We start from the raw sequence: 18,764 nt of genomic DNA, 5'->3' as shown, positions 1-18,764 counted from the left end.
GAGAGAGAGAGAGAGAGCATACCACATGAGGTATTGAGCTGATTGCCTTCAAGGAGAAGAAGAGAAAACGGTTTTCGGTTGCATCGCATGAGGATTTTAACAAATTATAATGTCTCTCTGTGTGTGCTGTTCATCAACCTCAGTCGAGAGTGTGGTGCACTCGACATCACATTTCCTCAGACAGCCTGAGAGTGCAGGATAGGCTGAGAGCATGACGTGAGTGGATGAAAATACAGTGGACATAATAACAGAGATGTAGCATATACAGATAGTGTGACAGAGTGATTTCTGAACTTGTGTCTCTGTGCTGTTTTCCGTTGCCTGTCCATTTTCGTGCCATGTCCCAGAGGAAGAGTCCCAAAATTGCTTTGTGTCACGATGGTCACTGCATTAAAACTTGCATGATTTTAGCTTGGGATGTAACTGTCTATATGGCCTTCAAACTGACCCCTTAACCTGACAGCTAGGCGCTCTTCACTTTCACCAGGGTGACTCACCTAAGCCACTATGCATCCTCAGTGGGCTGGGAACGGCAAAACGCCTTTAAGCCTTCAATTTAAATGTAGAAAAACACAAAAATTAAACACTTAAGGATCATTTTAAATATGAAAAATTTATATATTTTGATGAAGTGGCTTATTTTTCCATTGAAGAAACAATTGATTCTGTATTTGCCTTTAGCAGGTATTTGCCTAAAGACTTACAATGAGAACAAGAGCTTATTTTTTAATGTCCACATGAATGATAGAAAATTTAAAACTTAAACAGTGCCTTCCACTAGTGTAGGTCAATTTCCCCACAATTGCCAACTTACAAGCAGTACGTTTTACGTAAATCCTTTCCAAAAATCTCAAGATTTCCTTAAAAACATTATTCTGTGGTTAAGTCATTGGACTTCCTTTATTTTTTAGAAAATAGATAAAAAAGTAGCATGTAAATGTAAACACAGTAAAGTCATTGCATCATCTAATTGTAAGCCAATATCTCCCTCTAGTGTTTAAACATTGTTAGAACCTCTGCTGACCCAAAGCTTTTGCAGTGTATGTGTGCAGTTTGAGTGTCTTGGCTTTAACAAATTATCATGTCCCAGTGTTTAACTCTTGGATGTAGGCTGGGACAGTTTTTGCACTCTCTGAGATGTAGCTTCGCTTGAGTGACAGTATGATCGTTATTTACCATGCTATTTATTTCATCAGATGCTGTATTTGTTATTTTTGTACATAGTGACTCCACACATATCAGACTATTGATAAAGAAATACTTTGAATTGTTATGCTGTGAATAATGAATTTATTGTGTCTCTGTCTCTCCTTCTAATTCGCATCCCAGGCTCTTGTATTGTACTAAATCTGTTTAACTTTATTCTTAAAAAGAAAATGTCCTTTGAAGGTTAAAAAAATGTAGCATTTGAATAATCTGAATCTGTTTTTTCGTAATTCTGATATGATGAACATAGATGTCCTGCATGCACACAACAGCTGCATGTTGTGCATGTCTGACTGGACGCACCCTGTACATTCTCCTCCTACTGCTTCTCTATATTAATATTGTCTCTGTAATTGTCAGTAGACTCTGCTAAAAGGTGTAGAAACAAATACTTTGTCCATCAAATCTGGCACGTTTGGCTCTCAGTGTACCTGAACAGGGTCAAGCATAATCGTTGACTATGTTGTCTGCAAAACAGTCAGTTGTGATGCTGTGGCAGTGTTGGAAGTTATGCAAGCCTCAGTGAATATAGAGAACTATCCTCATTAAACATCCAGATTGATTAGAGGACATGTTTTCGGGCTTTGCTTTTTGGAAAAACTTGTCCTTTGCACTGCGTCTGTAATTGTGTGTCTGTTTTACAAACAAGTTTGTGAATACATGATGCTATGTTTGTATTATTTTTGTGTATCTGTTTGCATTTTTCACTTGTAGGTGCAGGGAGAATAAATTCAACATGCCTTATGTGTTTGTGCATTTCCTTGTAAAATTATTTTAATGATAATATATAAATATTTCAACATTCTGTAGGCTCCAAAGTTAATAATAATGATAATGGATTGGATTTATATAGCGCTTTTCAAGGCACTCAAAGACGCTTTACAGGGTTCCAGGTTCCATTCATTCACACACAGTCATACTGGTGGTGGTAAACTACCATAGTAGCCACAGCTGCCCTGGGGCAGACTGACGGAAGTTGTTGCATCATGCTACACAACACCAGTGAAACGGTGTGCACGTTTCAAAGGGAATATGTGCTTTAGTATGATCATGTGGCAGGCACAGTATCATTACTAAGACATGACTGAAGGTAGAATACCACCAAATGTCCAGCTATTAACCCAACATTTGAACCCAATCATCAGATACAGTGGCATCCCGGTGGTAAGGGAGACACTGTAGGTTTACAACATAGTGAAAGACTGTGCATAGCAACTAAAATAGGAGCTTCTATTTCACCTCATATTAAGGCAATTCTTAATGCTAAATGGCTGCTGTTTTTGAAGACTAGTCCTTTGGGCAAGTGCTTTGAAGGGGCAACTGCAATTCATTAAAAATTAAATGAAACTACAGTTTCCTCACCGATTTTGTAAGTTTGCCAACTTACAAAGAAATGAGCGGTCTATCATTTTAAAGCTAGGTTTATTTTAACAGTGATAGACAGAATATCAAAAAGAAAATCCAGAAAATCGTATACAAAAAAAGATAAATTATTTTGCATTTCATTGAGTGAAATAAGTATTTGATCCCCTACCAACCATAAAGAATTCTGGCTCCCACAGATTAGTCCTTGTGCTTTAAAAAAGTATTCCAAATCTCAACTAGTTTCCTGTATAAAACACACCTGTCCACAGAGTCAATAAATCAAACTCCAACATCTCCATCATGGACACGACCAAAGAGCTATCTAAGGACATCAGGGACAAGATTGTAGAACTGCACAAGGCCGGAATAGACTACAAGACCATTGGCGAGAAGCTGGGTGAGAAGGATAAAACTGTTGGTGCGATTATTAGAAAATGGAAGAAACACAAAATGACCATCAATCTCCCTCGGTCTGGGGCTCCATGCAAGATCTCACCTCGTTTGGTATCAATGATCATGAGAAAGGTGAGGGAACAGGCCAGCCCAGACCCACGTGGGAGAAGCTTGTTTATGATCCCAAGGCAGCTGGGACCACAGTCACCAAGAAAACCATTGGTAACACACTATGCCGTAATGGATTGAAATCCTGTAGTTCCCGTAAGGTCCCCCTGCTCAAGAAAGGACATGTACAGAACCGTCTGAAGTTTGCCAATGAGCACCTGAACAACTCAGAGAATGCTTGGGAGAAGGTGATGTGGTCAGATTAGAACAAAATCAAGTTATTTGGTATCATAGTGACTTGCCATGCTTGGAGGAAGAGGAGTTCTGACTATGACCCCAAGAACACCATCCCACAGTCAAGCATGGAGGTTGAAGCATTATGCTTTGGGGGTGTTTCTCTTCTAAGGGGACAGGTGGACTTCACTGCATCGAGGGAAATATGGATGGGGCCATATATCATGAAATACTGGGTGACAACCTCTTTCTCTCAGCCAGGTCCGTAAAAATGGGTCATGGATGGGTCTTCCAGCACATCAATGACCCTAAAAATACACCAAAGGCAACAAAGTAGTGGCTCAGGAATAAGCACATTAAGGTCATGGAGTGGCCTAGCCAGTTTCCGGACCTTAATCCAATAGATCTGTGGAGGGAACTGAAGCTCAAGTGACAGCCTCGAAACTTTACAGATTAGGAGAGGATCTGCAAAGAGGAGTGGTCCAAATATCCTCCTGGGATGTGTGCAAACCTGGTCATCAACTACAAGACACGTCTGACCTCTGCACTTGCCAACAAGGGTTTCTCCACCAATTACTAAGCAATGTTTTGATAGGGGATCAAATACTTATTTGACTCAATGAAATGCAAATGCATCTTTTTTATGCGATTTTCGGGATTTTCTTTTTGATATTCTGTCTATCACTGTTAAGATAAACCTAGCATTACAATTATAGACCGTTCATTTCATTGTAAGTGGGCAAACTTACAAAATAAGTGAGGGATCAAATACTTATTTCCTCCACTGTATGTCACGTTCAAAGGATTTGATTCTCGGATGGAGAGAAATCAATTTTGACAGCAAGCCAGTCCATTTTTGGGATATTTACATTGAATTCCATTCATTTTCTGTAGGGTTAGGGTTGGGCTAGGGTTGCTATCTCCCACAAGGAATGTCTGACGCTCATGAAACTTACTCAACTGATTAACATCAGTCATGCAAATATACCCACCAAAGGATTTGATTCTCGGATGAAGAGAAATCAATTTTGAGAGGTGGTGCTTTTCAAAGCAAGCCAGTCCATTTTATGGCGATTTACATTGAATTCCATTCCTGTAGGTTTAGGGTTGGGCTAGGGTTGCTATCTCCCACAAGGAAAGTCTGACACTCATGAAACTTACTCCACTTATTAACATCAGGCGTGCAACTATACCCACCAAAGGATTTGATTCTCGGATGAAGAGAAATACATTTTGAGAGGGATTGCTTCCCACAGCAAGCCAGTCCATTTTTGGGGTATTTGCATTGAATTCCATTTATTTTCTGTAGGATTAGGGTTGAGCTAGAGTTGCCATCTCCCACAAGGAAAGTCTGACTCCTCTGAAACTTACTCCACTTATTAACATGCAAATATACCATAGGCATAGATTTAGGTGAAACGATTAGAGGAGATACATATGTCCCTCTCAAAAAGTAAGAAAGACAACCCTATTCTCCCTAAAATAGGTAAAAATTACAGTTCAGGATGTTGAAACACTTACATATCCCTCCTAATTGTTAATACATATTTCCCAATAATTTCAAACACCCCTACAGTGGACCGTACCATAGAGACAGTGCGGAATGCGTCATAATCGGAGGCCACGCCCATCGTGGGGGAAAACAATTCACAGAGCTCCATTCACTTTGTATTGAATGACACAGTATTCTGCAAACAAACTTAATAAAAACCTAATAAGACATGCCTTTCACAAATACACGTTACTTTCTTTAAAGCCACGACTCTTGTCTGTCTATATGGGCTGTTTTTGTGAAAAATTATTGAATAATTTTCAATATCGAGACAAAACTCTTAACTAATGTATGCTGTATGCTAGGCTAATGTTAGCCTTCTGCTGTAGGCTAACCCTCACGTATACTCCATCCTCGCCAGGTCGGACGGGAAAAAAACCATAGATAGTAAATAATATGGATGTAGCATCCGGGCTGACCTCAGTTATTCACACGGCAACCAATAATCCTGGTTTGTGCGCGTCACCATTTTGCGAGATTTTTACTCCGCCTCATGTCGGGGGGAGGGAAATAGCTGACGTATACCTCCGAGGCAAAGTGAGGGACAACGGGCGGAGAGCTGTCACTCAAGAGATCGCGCCAATACATTTTAACCTCCAAAAGAATAAAAACTAGCGTGGTCCAAAATAATTCACCCCCATCAGTGTTGTCATGGAGATATGACCTAAACATACAGACTAAAATGGTTTTGTGGACCAGGCTGTAAATAGGTTTAATAAGACTTTGAAAACGGCCTGTCTAACAAGTGAGTCAAAGAAAAATGGCTCAGTCTTGGTACCACCCCCCAGTGGCACTTCTGGGTTACTACAGTTGTGCTCACTTCCTTATTGGATGCTGGTAAAAATCGCTGAGGTTGGGGCTTGGAAAAAACACCTCAATGTTGAAAACTACTCAATAATTTTTCACAAAAACAGCTCGTATAGACAGACAATAGTCGTGGCTTTAAAGAAAGTAATGTTTTTTTGTTAAATGGATGTTTGATTAAGTTTTAATTAAGTTTGTTTGCAGAAGACAGGTCTCCTTCAACACAAAGTGAACGGTTTCCCCCCCAATGGGCGTGGCCTATTTCATGCACTGTCTCTATCTTACAGTTTTTTTCGATTGCTAAACCACAGTGGGCACAACTGGAGCGTCATGTGCAAAACTCTAACAACAGTATGCAGAGCAGCGGTTCATTCTGGCCAAACTCTAGCTCGTTTTTCATTGCTTAAACACAATTTTCAAAACTCTACACACCTATCTCATGGCTTAACCACAACCTGCACAACACTGTGGATTTCCAGCCCTTTTTTTCAAACGCTAACACACTACTGCCACAACTGTAAACCACACATTCAAAACAGAATGAATGCCTAGTGCAATTCAAACACTGCAGATTGCAATTTCAACTGAAACACTACTGTAAGATGTCTTGTTTTAGACTTGTTAGTGAACATATATAGTATAAAGGGAATGAAGACGAAGGTTGAAGGTTGTTGGAGGGAGAAGAGTGGCAGTGAGAGTGTGGATGTGTGGAGGAAGACATAGAGCTGTAATGTCTGATGAAATACAGTAAGGGCTACACTGATAGACCCTGTTGTGAATCATGGTCTCTCATTGAGAGAGGCAGGGTTGAGAGTGCAACCCAATCTGCAAAAATCTAAAGTTGCATCTGTAATACAAATTTTCCAGCAAACAAACAGCTTAGAGTTGCATCCTACAGTAAATGACAACATTACAGGATAGATTTCTGTATTACAATTATATAATATTTACACAGATAAATACTACATTTGGAATTTTTTTCAATAAAATATACAAAATGTGTATCTATTGAAGCAAACTTCTGATTTTCATTTATTTTTGTTTTCCTAAAAAAACTGGTATGTTATCAAATAAACAATTTCATGTGAAATAATTTCATCAAAGAAAATATTACGTAATTTATGTGAAATAACTCAAATCATTCAAACTGTAAAGATTAAAAGTTTGTAATTTATGTAGGCCTATTGGGGTTTGATGCTAGTGTTTGTACTCTGAGCATATTCTGAGTGACAGTGTGTGTTATCTCAGTGAGGACAATTCATAGTGTTTGCTACACTGAGCCTATTTTGCAGGTGAAGTGTACTGTTCAGCTCCAGTGACTGTAGGTTTTGCACATTGAGCTACAGTTGTGCCCACTGTGGGTTAGCAATCGAAAAAAACTGTAAACTTGCCGACATTCGGCTGGCCTCTGCCTCTGGCACACGGCTAGTCAGCCTTGTGCACTGCACAAAGTATAGCTGGCCGAATGTTTGTTGTTAGATAGTGAGCTTGTTAAGCCCAATAACAAGCACTTCCTCACCTTCAGGGTGAATTAGTTTGTGTCAAGTGTGTAAGGATGAATGCTAACATTATCTGGTTTCTAACTTTTGCCAACAGTTACAATTTAGCTAACAAGCTAACGTTAGCTGGCTGCTGATAGCCATGGACCTAGTCAGTTTCAAACAATACAGTAGTAGAGTAAATATTTGAAAGCAATACAGAATGCCTGAGAGCCTTACTGCTTTATATTCCATTACGTCACTGGGAGCCTGTTATCTTTTTCTTAACAGAAATTAAGACATGTCCACAACATATATAAATACAGAAGGCATAAATTAGTTCATAAAATTTCACCAGAATGCACACAATGGTATGTTTGAAACTATTTTTTTTCTGGTGGAGTACACTCAGACCCCAACTTATAATGTGTTGCATAATGAAAACTAGACTTTAGACTTCAGAGTGATACTGAACAACAATAAAAACACTCTTGTTTGTAACAACAAGGACATATTCAGGAACTGCTATGCAGATAAGATGACATTGACCTGACCCACATTTTGTTCAGTCTCAATGTGCCTAGGCTATATGCATACAATATATACTTTGTCTTAAAACCGATGAAAGGACAGTATGTTTCCTTTGGAGCCATAATATATAGTTAACATGGCTTTACTTTTGTATAGTTCAGGGGCAATAAAGACCCTATTACTGATTAAGAAGAGCTTTTGAGTTTTTAAAGATGGGCATGGAATTTCCTGTATCCCAAACAGAACATGGGGTAAAAGGTCCAGGTCAAGTCTCACAGGCACCCTGGGGAGGTAAAGTTGATGTTATTGATTTAATACAAATTTCAGAAATTACAGTAAGTGTTACAGCAGATACGATGGACTGATCATGCATTTAATGTGTCAAACTACAAAGAATTTTAGTTATGTTATGAGCATCATCTGTATTGTTAAGAAAAGGCAGGTGAACAAAATCATGAAAGCCTTTGGTGAGCATGAATGTGTTTGTGTGTGTGTGTGTGTGTGTGTGTGTGTGTGTGTGTGTGTGTGTGTGTGTGTGTGTGTGTGTGTGTGTGTGTGTGTGTGTGTGCGTGTGTGTGCATGAGCATGCATGTGTGCGAGTGCATGTGTGAAGAGGCAGGCAGACATGCTGACTGACAGCAGAAAGAGGATTTTCTGTCTGTTGTCCAGTGAGAGGCTAATCCTGACCCAGTATATATATATCTCTCTCTCTCACTGTCTCTCTCTCTCTCTTCCGCTGATCCCATCCCTGTTCTTCTGCTTCCACTTCCACTCTGCAGAGCATCTCTGGACTGAGTTGCAGGACCAGCACACAGGCCCTTCGCTGCCTCCACTCTTCAGACAGACCTCAGGTAAGTGCTGGTGTCTCCCTGCTCACCTCACCTCTCAACCCTTGTTCCTGTCTTGTCTTGTCTTCTCTGTCTGTGTTTCCTCCCTCCTTAGCTCACATATTTCCCCCATGGAGAAGTGCGGTAGCTGTCAAAGTACTTGCTAAGGCTGAATCACATGTATTATTCAAAGTTAAAAAGGAAAACAACATGGCCTTTCGAAAGAAGACTTTGCATTTATATTGTTGTGAGATCATTTATAAAGAGTATTTAATAATCCGTAATGTTAAAAATAAACCTTGGTTAACCCTTAGTTTTTTCCACTATTGCTCCATGGTTGAACTTTACAGCGCAGTGTCAAGCCTACACAGCAGCCTCTTGCATTAGGGCCTCTTAATGTAATCTAATTGGTCCTTCTTTCAAAGCTACAGCAGTGTCTCTGCTTATGTCATTCAATGTCAGTTACAAATATCTCTCCAAACCAAACCCAGCCTCTCCTTTTCGCTACACATTTAATCCTCTTGTCTTTGCTGTGAATACTACTTATCCTGCCTCCTACTCTCTCTTGCTTTTATTAGTCCTCCTACGTTTAAACCCGTGTCCCTAATCTTAATGTGACACTAAACACATCCTATTACAGCCCTTCATTCTACCACACTTCCTTCACTTTCATTCCTCCTCCTGCTCGTTCTTGTTTCTACGTATTTCTGATACTCCAAACCCCCCCCCTTTACTTCCTTTCTGTCTCTCTCATCCTTTCCTCTGCTAATTAGAATCCTTTTCACCACCTGACTACCCTGACTTACTTTCTACATTTAATGCAGAATCATCAAAGTAGAAAGAGTTGTCAGTTCTGATATTTGACTGACATGATCAAAATGACAGGTGTGCAAAGGGATGTGACCTTATTATGGTAATGTAGCGTAATCTCTCTAAGTATCCAATGACAGATTATCTGATCACTTGAGCTTTTGGCTCTTCCAAGGTGACCAGTCAGAAGGCTTCTGTCTGCTTCCAGAAGGATCTAATCACACCGACTGCAGAAGTATCTCTTAAGCGTCTGAGAGCTTGATGCAATTAGTAGTTTTGTCTGACAGAAGCTATGATGTCACCACTTTGAGATTTCACTGACTGAAATTTATCCAAATAAGACCTTACACTGGAATCTGTGACTTTTTCGGTTGAATAAATTCAATCACATTTGAAGTTATCGGAAAATCAACTTTGTCCTCTGACTTTTCACCAGGTTAAAACCCAGACCACTTAACCATGGCAAACTCTTTCACCCGTGCGATCTCTAACAAGACGGCGATGCTTGCCAGCATAGGAGCTGGCACGCTGGCATCTGGGTACCTCCTCAATGACAGCACTGCTGCAGCTGAGAGAAGGGTGATGTATCCACCAAGGTATGTGTGTGTGTGCATGTGTGTTTGAGTGTTTCAGTCTATTCTGTTCAAATACACAGACACATTAAAGCACCTGTTTAAATAGTAACAATAACTGCGGACAAAAACACTGAAGACTGAGCATTCCAAAACTGCAATCCATACAAAAAAATCAATAGATTTCATGATCATGTTGAGTTACTACAAAACCTACTCACAGCTGATATGTATCATGACATGTTTCTGTCAAAAGGGAGATGCCTGTTTCAGTCACTTTACATTTACATGGCAGCGCCTCACTTATGAATTATAGCAACTCAGCACATGTGAAAGACTGAATTATTAAAGTACAAACTAAAAAGGTACTATAGTAGTTTGTATAAGTGTGTAAAAAACTGCACACATTTATTCTTATATTCCAATACTATTGAAACAGAGACTATGTGAAAAGACACACATGTAGTGAAACTAAGTTAGCTGTTGATAACTTTCTACAGTGCTGATTACCCTGACCTGAGGAAGCACAACAACTGTATGGCAGCAGCCCTGAACCCGTCCATGTATGCACGCCTGAGGGACAAGACAACCCCCAACAGCTTTAGCCTGGACCAATGCATCCAGACCGGGGTGGACAACCCTGGGCATCCCTTCATCAAGACTGTGGGCATGGTGGCCGGAGATGAGGAGACCTACGAGGTTGGACTGAATGCTGGCGCTGAGCTGTTGTTCAGCCTTCAGTCTTTAAACGGTAAAAACATGTGTCTGATTTTTTTTCCCCCTTAGGTGTTTGCCGAGCTCTTGGACCCTGTGATCAAGGACAGACACAATGGCTATGACCCTCGCACAATGAAGCACCCGACTGACCTGGATTCTTCCAAGGTTACACCCTATTTAAAAAATGTTTTAATAGTTTTTGGTTACTCCTGGATTTTTTTCTCTCTACAATCCATTAACTCCGGTATCGTCCCTTACACACACGTACGGTGACCTAATGCTTTCCCCCTCTCAGATCACCTCAGGGATGTTTGATGAGCGCTACGTGTTGTCCTCTCGTGTCCGTACCGGCCGTAGCATCCGTGGACTGAGTCTTCCCCCAGCGTGCACACGCTCTGAGCGCCGCGAGGTGGAGCGTGTGACTGTGATGGCTCTGGCTGGCCTGAAGGGAGACCTGGCTGGTCGCTACTACAGCCTGGGGGACATGACTGAGAGAGAGCAGCAACAGCTTATTGATGTCAGTGCACATTCACACACACACACACACACACACACACACACACACACACACACACTCACACACACACACACACACACACACACACACACACACACACACACACACACACACACACACACACACACACACACACACACACACACACACAGGGACAAGGTTGGTTTCTGTCTTTTTTTGATGACCTTTAACATCTAATGTCCCACCGATTCCTTTGTTCCTTCACTGGCCAATCAGGAGCACTTCCTGTTTGATAAACCTGTGTCACCTCTGCTCACGTCAGCTGGGATGGCCAGAGATTGGCCTGATGCTCGTGGGATCTGGTAAGACTAGGGGAAAGTCAGTAGAAGTAATACTGCTGCTTCTGTAGCTTAGAGAACCTAGACAAGCTGTAGTCACTGCAGAGTTTGAATAGAGTGCCTGTAAAGACATATTCCTAAGAAGTTTGCTGAAAAAGTGTTTAGTCTTTCCTTCATACTATCATATTTTAGGCAAAGTATCAGTGTCTCATCCTTGGCAATACTGTCTGACATCAGACACTATTATGCACCACCACTCTAGTGTGACCAATATGACTGGAGAGAAGTGGATTATACATTAAAATTAAATGATTCTGTTTTTCTTTACAATTATGTAAGAACAAATTTTGTGCTGCACATTTGAAGTAAAATCACCAATGAACAAGCGGCAGATTTTGACTCACTGTCTGCTAGAATTCAATGTGTTGCTGTGTTCCATTTTACATCAAATACAATTTTCCCCATACATTTAATGCTTACTGGTAGTTACTTACTGACAGAAACTTTCCCTTATAGCTGCTTCCCCAGACCCAAACTAATGTGTTTATTTATTTCCTGTTTTAATGCCTTAATTATCCTTTTAGATGCAAACAGCTTTTCTGCAAATATTTCACTTTCTCTGCTAATTCAAAATGTATTTTCCCATGCCTCTCTCCTTTTAATATAAAGTACTGTTCTGACTCCCCCCTCCCTGTGTGCCTTCATAGTCCTGTGGCTTATGCTGGAAGCCATTACATACACTTACATACTCTGCTTAATCTGACATTTTTCTCAAATGACTCACTTGTATGAGCCGTATCAAAACCCAGGCTTGATTTGGAGTTTGATTCTGCCCTTCTTATCGTCTCAGGCACAACAACCAAAAGAACTTCCTGATCTGGGTCAATGAGGAGGACCACACCAGGATCATATCCATGGAGAAAGGAGGAAACATGAAGAGTGTGTTTGAAAGGTTCTGCAGGGGCCTTAAACAGGTATGTGTGTCTCCATGTTTTATTATAACAACATGATCCAGTTTTTAAAACAATCTCAGTCATTGAATAAACCATGCAACTGGTCTGATTGCAAGGTAAAATATTGTAAAAAATTATACTTTAAAAGTCATTGTCTAGAAGAATTTACACATCTAAAATGTTGTAAAATATTAATGAATGAATATATGAAAATTTGTCTCAGTAGTTTATCTCCAGAATCCTTGTGTGTTTCGAAAAGGAAAAATAGGAAGAGTTTTTTTTTTGTGCCTTAGGTGGAGCAACTGATTCAGGAGAGAGGTTGGGAGTTCATGTGGAATGAGCGTCTGGGCTACATCCTCACCTGCCCCTCTAACCTTGGCACCGGGCTCAGGGCTGGTGTGCATGTGCGCCTGCCCAATCTCAGCAAGGTAAAGCGGGAATGGCAAACTGCCACCAAATGACAGCGCACACAGGGGGGGGTCATACTCCTTTCTGTATTAAATGTTTCATGTCTCGAAATGATTTACTGTGTGTGTGTGTGTGTGTGTGTGTGTCTTTGTGTGTTTAATGTCTTTGATCTAGGACCCTCGCTTCAAAAAGATCCTGGATAACCTGAGGCTTCAGAAGCGAGGCACAGGAGGTGTGGACTCAGCTGCCACTGGAGACACCTTTGACATCTCTAACCTGGATCGTCTGGGCAAGTCGGAGGTAAACACTTTGAAAGAGGGAGATAGCATCTGAAGGGAAAGGAGAAAAAGAGCAGCAGGCAAAGAGAGAGACAAAGTCAGTCATCCTCTTAACAGGTGTGGGCTGTGGATAACCGCACAAACCCCCTGCTGTCCTCTAATCTGTAATCCAGGAAGGGATGTGCCAGTCAGGGTTAAAAGACTTCTGTGTTCCCTGAGTTGAGCCCTTCATGCAGCACTTCCTCACAGGCTGTGATGATGTGCTGCACCAACAGGCGCCACCTATCAAAGGCTGTTAAAGGTCATTGATGGGGTTATGGTGGTGGTCAGTATCTGCCAATCACACCATGGTAGATAAAGTCATGTCCGAAAAAGCTGAACTAAGGGAGCAAAAGTCCTCTTGTGTTAGTTAGGTTATGGAGCGGTCGGGGGTGTCATGCATTCTATATAGTAGACATCACACAGCAGTTCACTTAAACTTAAATGCAGCCTTATATGAGAAACATAAAGGTCCTCTCATATGCATGCCATGGAAAGGAAAGAAAAAATACTAATGATATTTCATGGATAATTCAGGTACATACAAGCACATGTTCCTTTATAAAACTCTTTAAAATACAATAACTTTAAACAAAATTGTACAATGGAATAAGAAGTAAAAAAGAAAAAAAAAAGAAACAATGTAAGTTAAATCATCCTGCATACTCTTGGGCCTCAGTGACACATCATGGAGAATCACTGAGTTATTAGGTCATTATCCTGTACATAGTAAATCATTTGCAAGGATAATAAATTCAAATGTGACCCAAACCTGTGAAACAACTATGTGCTTAATCGATCATGTGATTTTTGACACTGGCTTCCATGTATCCACAGGTGGAGCTGGTGCAGTTAGTGATTGATGGAGTAAACTTCCTCATTGAATGTGAGAAGAGGCTGGAGAAGGGGCAAGACATCAAGATCCCAAGCCCCATCTCTCAGTTCAGGAAGTGAACGTAACCCAAGCTGGGACTCCCGTAACAAAGCAGGCGCTACAACAGCTCTTCATTAAACTGTTGGACTTAAGATAAGATATTTATGGCATGTATTAAACTGTATTGAGTTACATGCACAATAGTGTTCATGAATTCGAAGTACAATAAACTCCCTTGATGAATTGGGATTGTATTACTTTTCTTTGATGTTTTACAATTTTGACAATGTTGAAGCCTCTGTGGTAGAAATAAAAACATTAGCTGAAACTTAAAACATGAAAAGAACTTAGCTTTAAACAGTGGAGGAGCTTACAATAAGCAGAACCACTAGGAGCTAACTGCCAGTTCATGAAGTAGTAAAAACTACCTCCGCCTTTTGGCTGATAATACTTTTACCTGTACCTCCTCTTATGTTAGACTGAATGCAGATCATGTACTTGTAAAGTAGCTTTTTTATTCTTATATATGTATTGATTCCTTTACTTAAATAGAAGACATGAATACATCATCCACCACTGCTTGTCAAGCCAACCAAAGCAAGTCATATTTGTTCACCTCAAAAGCACACAGAATTATGACAAACGAATGATTAGATTACATTAAGTGATATCATAAAACCACAATACCCGTAACTGAATGCATAACAAGATAATAAAAGCAACCTTCATCTAGGTCAAACAAAAAAGAAAAGCCAACTCAAGAAGACGTCAGACTCACATTCAGTCTGCCGTGCTGCTAGGGCAGAGGTGTTGCTATCATGCCATGGCAGATCGCCAGGTTTCAAAAGATGGAGCTAAATTGGACAATCACGTCACGACCTTTGCAACTATATAATTCAGTGCTGAACCCTGCACGATGACTCCCAAAGAGGTCCTTAGTCTTCTGAGGATTGGATTTTGTTCCCTGTCTAATACGTGTGAAAAAGAAAAAAAAATAGCCACAGGTAATGAAAAAAAGGAATGAAAACCTCCTCCGGCAGCTGGTGGTTTACCTAGCATTCAGACCTCACCTGATATACCCTTTAATCCAGGGGTAAAAGGTCAAGCTCATTATTAACAGAACCCAGACAGGCTAAATAGAGGTGCTTAGTGTAATACTATGACATAGTCAATTTCATTTTATAAACATTACATCCTTGGGCGAGAAGAGGTGGGGATTATAGTTTATAAATAAGGCATTCAAAATTGATGTTCTAATTATATTAGTAAATGTTCCTTTTAAATCCTGCTGCTCAGAGGGCCGTATGAGCCGCTCTTTCTTTTCTGGCAGCAGATTAGTGACGTAGATCTATTAATGCTATTAGAGATCTATACAAAGAGTTCCGAAATGGTGTGTGTGTGTGTGTGTGTGTGTGTGTGTGTGTGTGTGTGTATGGTTGCAAATAATCCATTACAGTCTGAATGAGGCATGGTTTTATTTGATGGACGCTAAAATTATATTTTCTAATCAACGATAGTGAATATCCAGATCATACAGACACAAAACAGGTATGATGATTGACGCAGAACTTCTATTCAGCCTACTGCCATCGGTGTATGAGTGTGTGTATGAATGGGTGAATGTGGTAAGATATGTAAAGCGCTTTGGGGCTGAGAAAATCGGCTAGAAAAGCGCTATATAAGTCAAGTCCATTTACCATTTACCATTACCATTTACAAGGGTCAATTATTTTTACAGTTATGATTTGTACACTCTGCCAAAGTCTTCGCAAGTCGTTTGACTGTATAAAAATGTTTTAGTTACACATTAACATCTCCAGGTGTGGCAGCTTCAGTCTCAGCTTCACCACAGACAGCTGAAGTGTTTAAGGTGAATGCGTTGCAGAGATTTCATAACAAGATTCAATTGAAGTTGAGCAAACTCTTATTGACACTGGAATTTTTTTGGAAAATGTATAAAGGATGAATGTGGTGACTGTGGGAAAACATGAACATGTGCAATAAAAGAGCGACAATAAAGGGTGGCTGGTGGACACTCCCCAAACATCATTAGCTGTTGGTACTTAGCCAACGCAGTGAGGGTTTTTATAGGCTATAAGGTAGTGGATCATATTCATTTGACATCGACAGACAGACAAGCTTACTTTTGTCGACCTTTTCCCATTGGATCAAAGACTCAAAATGAGGCTGTTTGTTTCTTTGGCGTTCATCTGTACGATACTGTCAGCAGGTAAGAGCAGTATGATGAGCAATAAGAAACAGAAATGTATTAGATGTTTATTGATTTGTATCTGTCTCCGCGAACATTTTGCCTTCTCCTTCACCTGCAGCGTGTGGGTTAAAGTGTTTCACCTGCTGGAGTGTAAACCCTGGTACCTGCACTCAGATATGGGAATGTCCAAAACATTATGACAAGTGTTCCACCAGCATTGGTAAGTTGAATGTACTTACACATGTGGCTTTAATATTAAGTGATTCTATATTTGAATTTTTGGCAAGCCTCATGAACAGCATAGTCTGGACGGTAATTCTTTATTAAGATATTATAAATATACTTATTTAATTATTAATTATATTTTTTGCAGTTCATCAAAATGTGATCACCAAAGAATGCATGAGAAGTGACATGTGCAGTTCAACTAATTCCATGGGGGTGACCTGCTGTACAGGAGACTTGTGTAACGGAGCAAAACACACTGGAGTGTTTGTCCCTCTGCTTTTAGCACCCTTAGCCATCACCACACTCTTCATTTGAGGCTTCATTCGTGTGCTCTAAAAATCTGAATCAGCTGCAAATCTTTGAGTGTTCAAACGTGGAAGAAGGAACCGTTGAGGCAGTGGTCTGATTTGCACTGTATATCTTTAATTATTCAATTATTTAGTCACCTTAATTAGTCACCTGTATAGTGTAATTTTTTTTCTATCACTTACACTTATCAGATAATGTAGATTTTTGGAAATATTACCTTGTGTCAAATATTATCTGAAGTTACTAAATAAATATTTTTTCCGTGAAAATGCTGATGACAATTTATAATCTTTTGCTTGTATTTAAACAACAGCTTTGCTGCATCCTTTCGGCCTTTCTCCGTAATACTTGCATATACTGAACAAAGTACGTTTTTTTTTTTCTTTATGAAAACACAAGTCTAAAAACCTAAAAACACATCAGGAAAGCATAACTATTTTAATTAAAGCAAGCTGTGCATAACTCATTTTTGTAAGCTATATTTAAGAGAAAAGAGAAAACTTGTTTTGAAAATGCTTCAAGTAGTAGGAATACAAAGTATGATCTTATGTGTAGTTAATAAAGCCAGGCAGTAGAGGGCAGTAGAAGAACAACTCAAAATGTGGCACAATAACTCCACTATGAACCAGATGCTTGTACCTCCCAAAAATATAAATCCTTATAGAAACCAATTTACTTTAACTGATTGTTTGAAACTTTGTTACATAAAATATGCTCTTCATGAATAAGCTGAAGTAGTCACTCTGAAGAAACTTCCAATAAACAGTCTTCCATATGTTGTTATGTACTGTAAGTACGGTTATAATGCAAGTGTTCTGTCTTATTTTTAGGGAATGTATGCATTTAGAAATCTGTAAATGTAAAGTAATCATAATCTTGTTTAGCACAAAATAGGAGCAATGACTGTTGTTATTCATATATATACATTATATATATATATATATATATATATAGGGGAAGGTGGGGTGATTTGTGCAACTTTTTACTCAAAGTGATTTTAAAGTGAGGCCTTGACAGTTATGTCTCCAACTCAAATATGTACATATATTTCAGGATGTTGTGCATCCCTGGCAATAAAAACTTTGGATCTGGAATAAACTGTTTAAGAAATATAGCTTTCGGAAAAAAAGTTGTCTTGAAGTCACCATCATCATCTTTCTGGCCATCTGAACTCTCATCAGTGGTGTCGTTAAGTGGAATTGAGATGTCACTCTCTTCTGAGCTACTGTAGACAATCACTTTCTTTTGGTGACCAGCGTATACAGCCATGCCACTGGCACAACTCTCAGAAATGTACTTTGCACTAGTTGCTCCGTGCTTGTGGAACCAACTGCCACCTGACAAATGTGATTCCCCCTACATTTCTGCCTTTAAATCAAGGCTCAAAACCCATATGTACACCCTGGTGTTTCCTCCCCATTAACCTCTGCACTACTTACTTACCTCTGCACTACTATCTGTGTTTATGTGGATGTATGGGCTTTACGTCTTTTATTTTGGTTATTGTTATTTTACCTTCATTGTTTACCTACTGAATGCACTATGTACAGCACTTTGGACAGTGCAAACTGTCATAAATGTGCTTTTATAAATACATTTTACTTACTTACTTACTTATAACTCACCCAGGCCCTTGCGCACATATCACCCCATCCCCAGAATTTTGGATAATAGGCATGATGCAGCAATTTAGGGTTGACATTGTGCTAATTATATAGACTCAAAGTGTAGCATACCAAAGCACTAAAACATGTGTCAAATGTTTTCAAACGTGTCTATAATTGTTCAGACACAATAATCAAAAAACCTTGATCATGGAAATTTTACTTTGAAAGGCAAAACACAGTTTTTTTAGCTTAAATGTGCTTATATCTTATTCCTTGTGTCTCCCTTCTTTACAGGATGAGTCAAATGGATGGCTCTTCTTAAATATGTGGTCACATTTCCAATTTCTTCCACGGTTTTCTAGAAACAATGGGTTTTGCAACTTCCAAAATGCACAAATCACCCCACCTTCCCCTATATAAATAGAACATTAAAGCTGCACAAC

At 39.7% G+C, this 18,764-nt stretch overlaps 3 protein-coding genes across 3 annotated transcripts in view; all 3 read left to right on the top strand.

The window, feature by feature from the left end:
• The window catches only part of LOC307256471 (ras-specific guanine nucleotide-releasing factor 2-like), a gene marked incomplete at both ends in the record, with an annotated part of 49,759 nt that extends 40,189 nt beyond the window's left edge, over nt 1–9,570 (top strand). The window contains 2 exons of the mRNA XM_080035433.1: nt 8,451–8,522; nt 9,484–9,570. Coding sequence (XP_079891559.1) covers nt 8,451–8,522; nt 9,484–9,570 — 159 coding nt within the window. The remainder of the gene's footprint in view (nt 1–8,450; nt 8,523–9,483) is intronic.
• A 197-nt stretch (nt 9,571–9,767) lies between these two features.
• On the top strand, nt 9,768–14,045 carry LOC307262561 (creatine kinase U-type, mitochondrial-like; the record flags this gene model as incomplete). Its single annotated transcript, XM_080043488.1, has 9 exons — nt 9,768–9,904; nt 10,381–10,579; nt 10,667–10,762; nt 10,893–11,114; nt 11,352–11,437; nt 12,264–12,387; nt 12,660–12,794; nt 12,949–13,074; nt 13,929–14,045. The coding sequence occupies 9 exons, from the start codon at nt 9,768–9,770 to the stop codon at nt 14,043–14,045; spliced, it is 1,242 nt and encodes a 413-aa protein (XP_079899614.1).
• Nucleotides 14,046–16,146: 2,101 nt separating this feature from the next.
• On the top strand, nt 16,147–16,720 carry LOC307256462 (uncharacterized protein; the record flags this gene model as incomplete). The annotated part of the gene is made up of 3 exons (XM_080035420.1): nt 16,147–16,195; nt 16,296–16,397; nt 16,551–16,720. The coding sequence occupies 3 exons, from the start codon at nt 16,147–16,149 to the stop codon at nt 16,718–16,720; spliced, it is 321 nt and encodes a 106-aa protein (XP_079891546.1).
• Between the last annotated feature and the right edge of the window lie 2,044 nt (nt 16,721–18,764).

The sequence above is a fragment of the Ammodytes marinus genome, assembly GCF_949987685.1.
Source record: "Ammodytes marinus genome assembly, chromosome: 2".
Lineage (NCBI taxonomy): Eukaryota > Metazoa > Chordata > Actinopteri > Uranoscopiformes > Ammodytidae > Ammodytes > Ammodytes marinus.
This window is presented reverse-complemented; position numbering and strand designations above follow the sequence as displayed.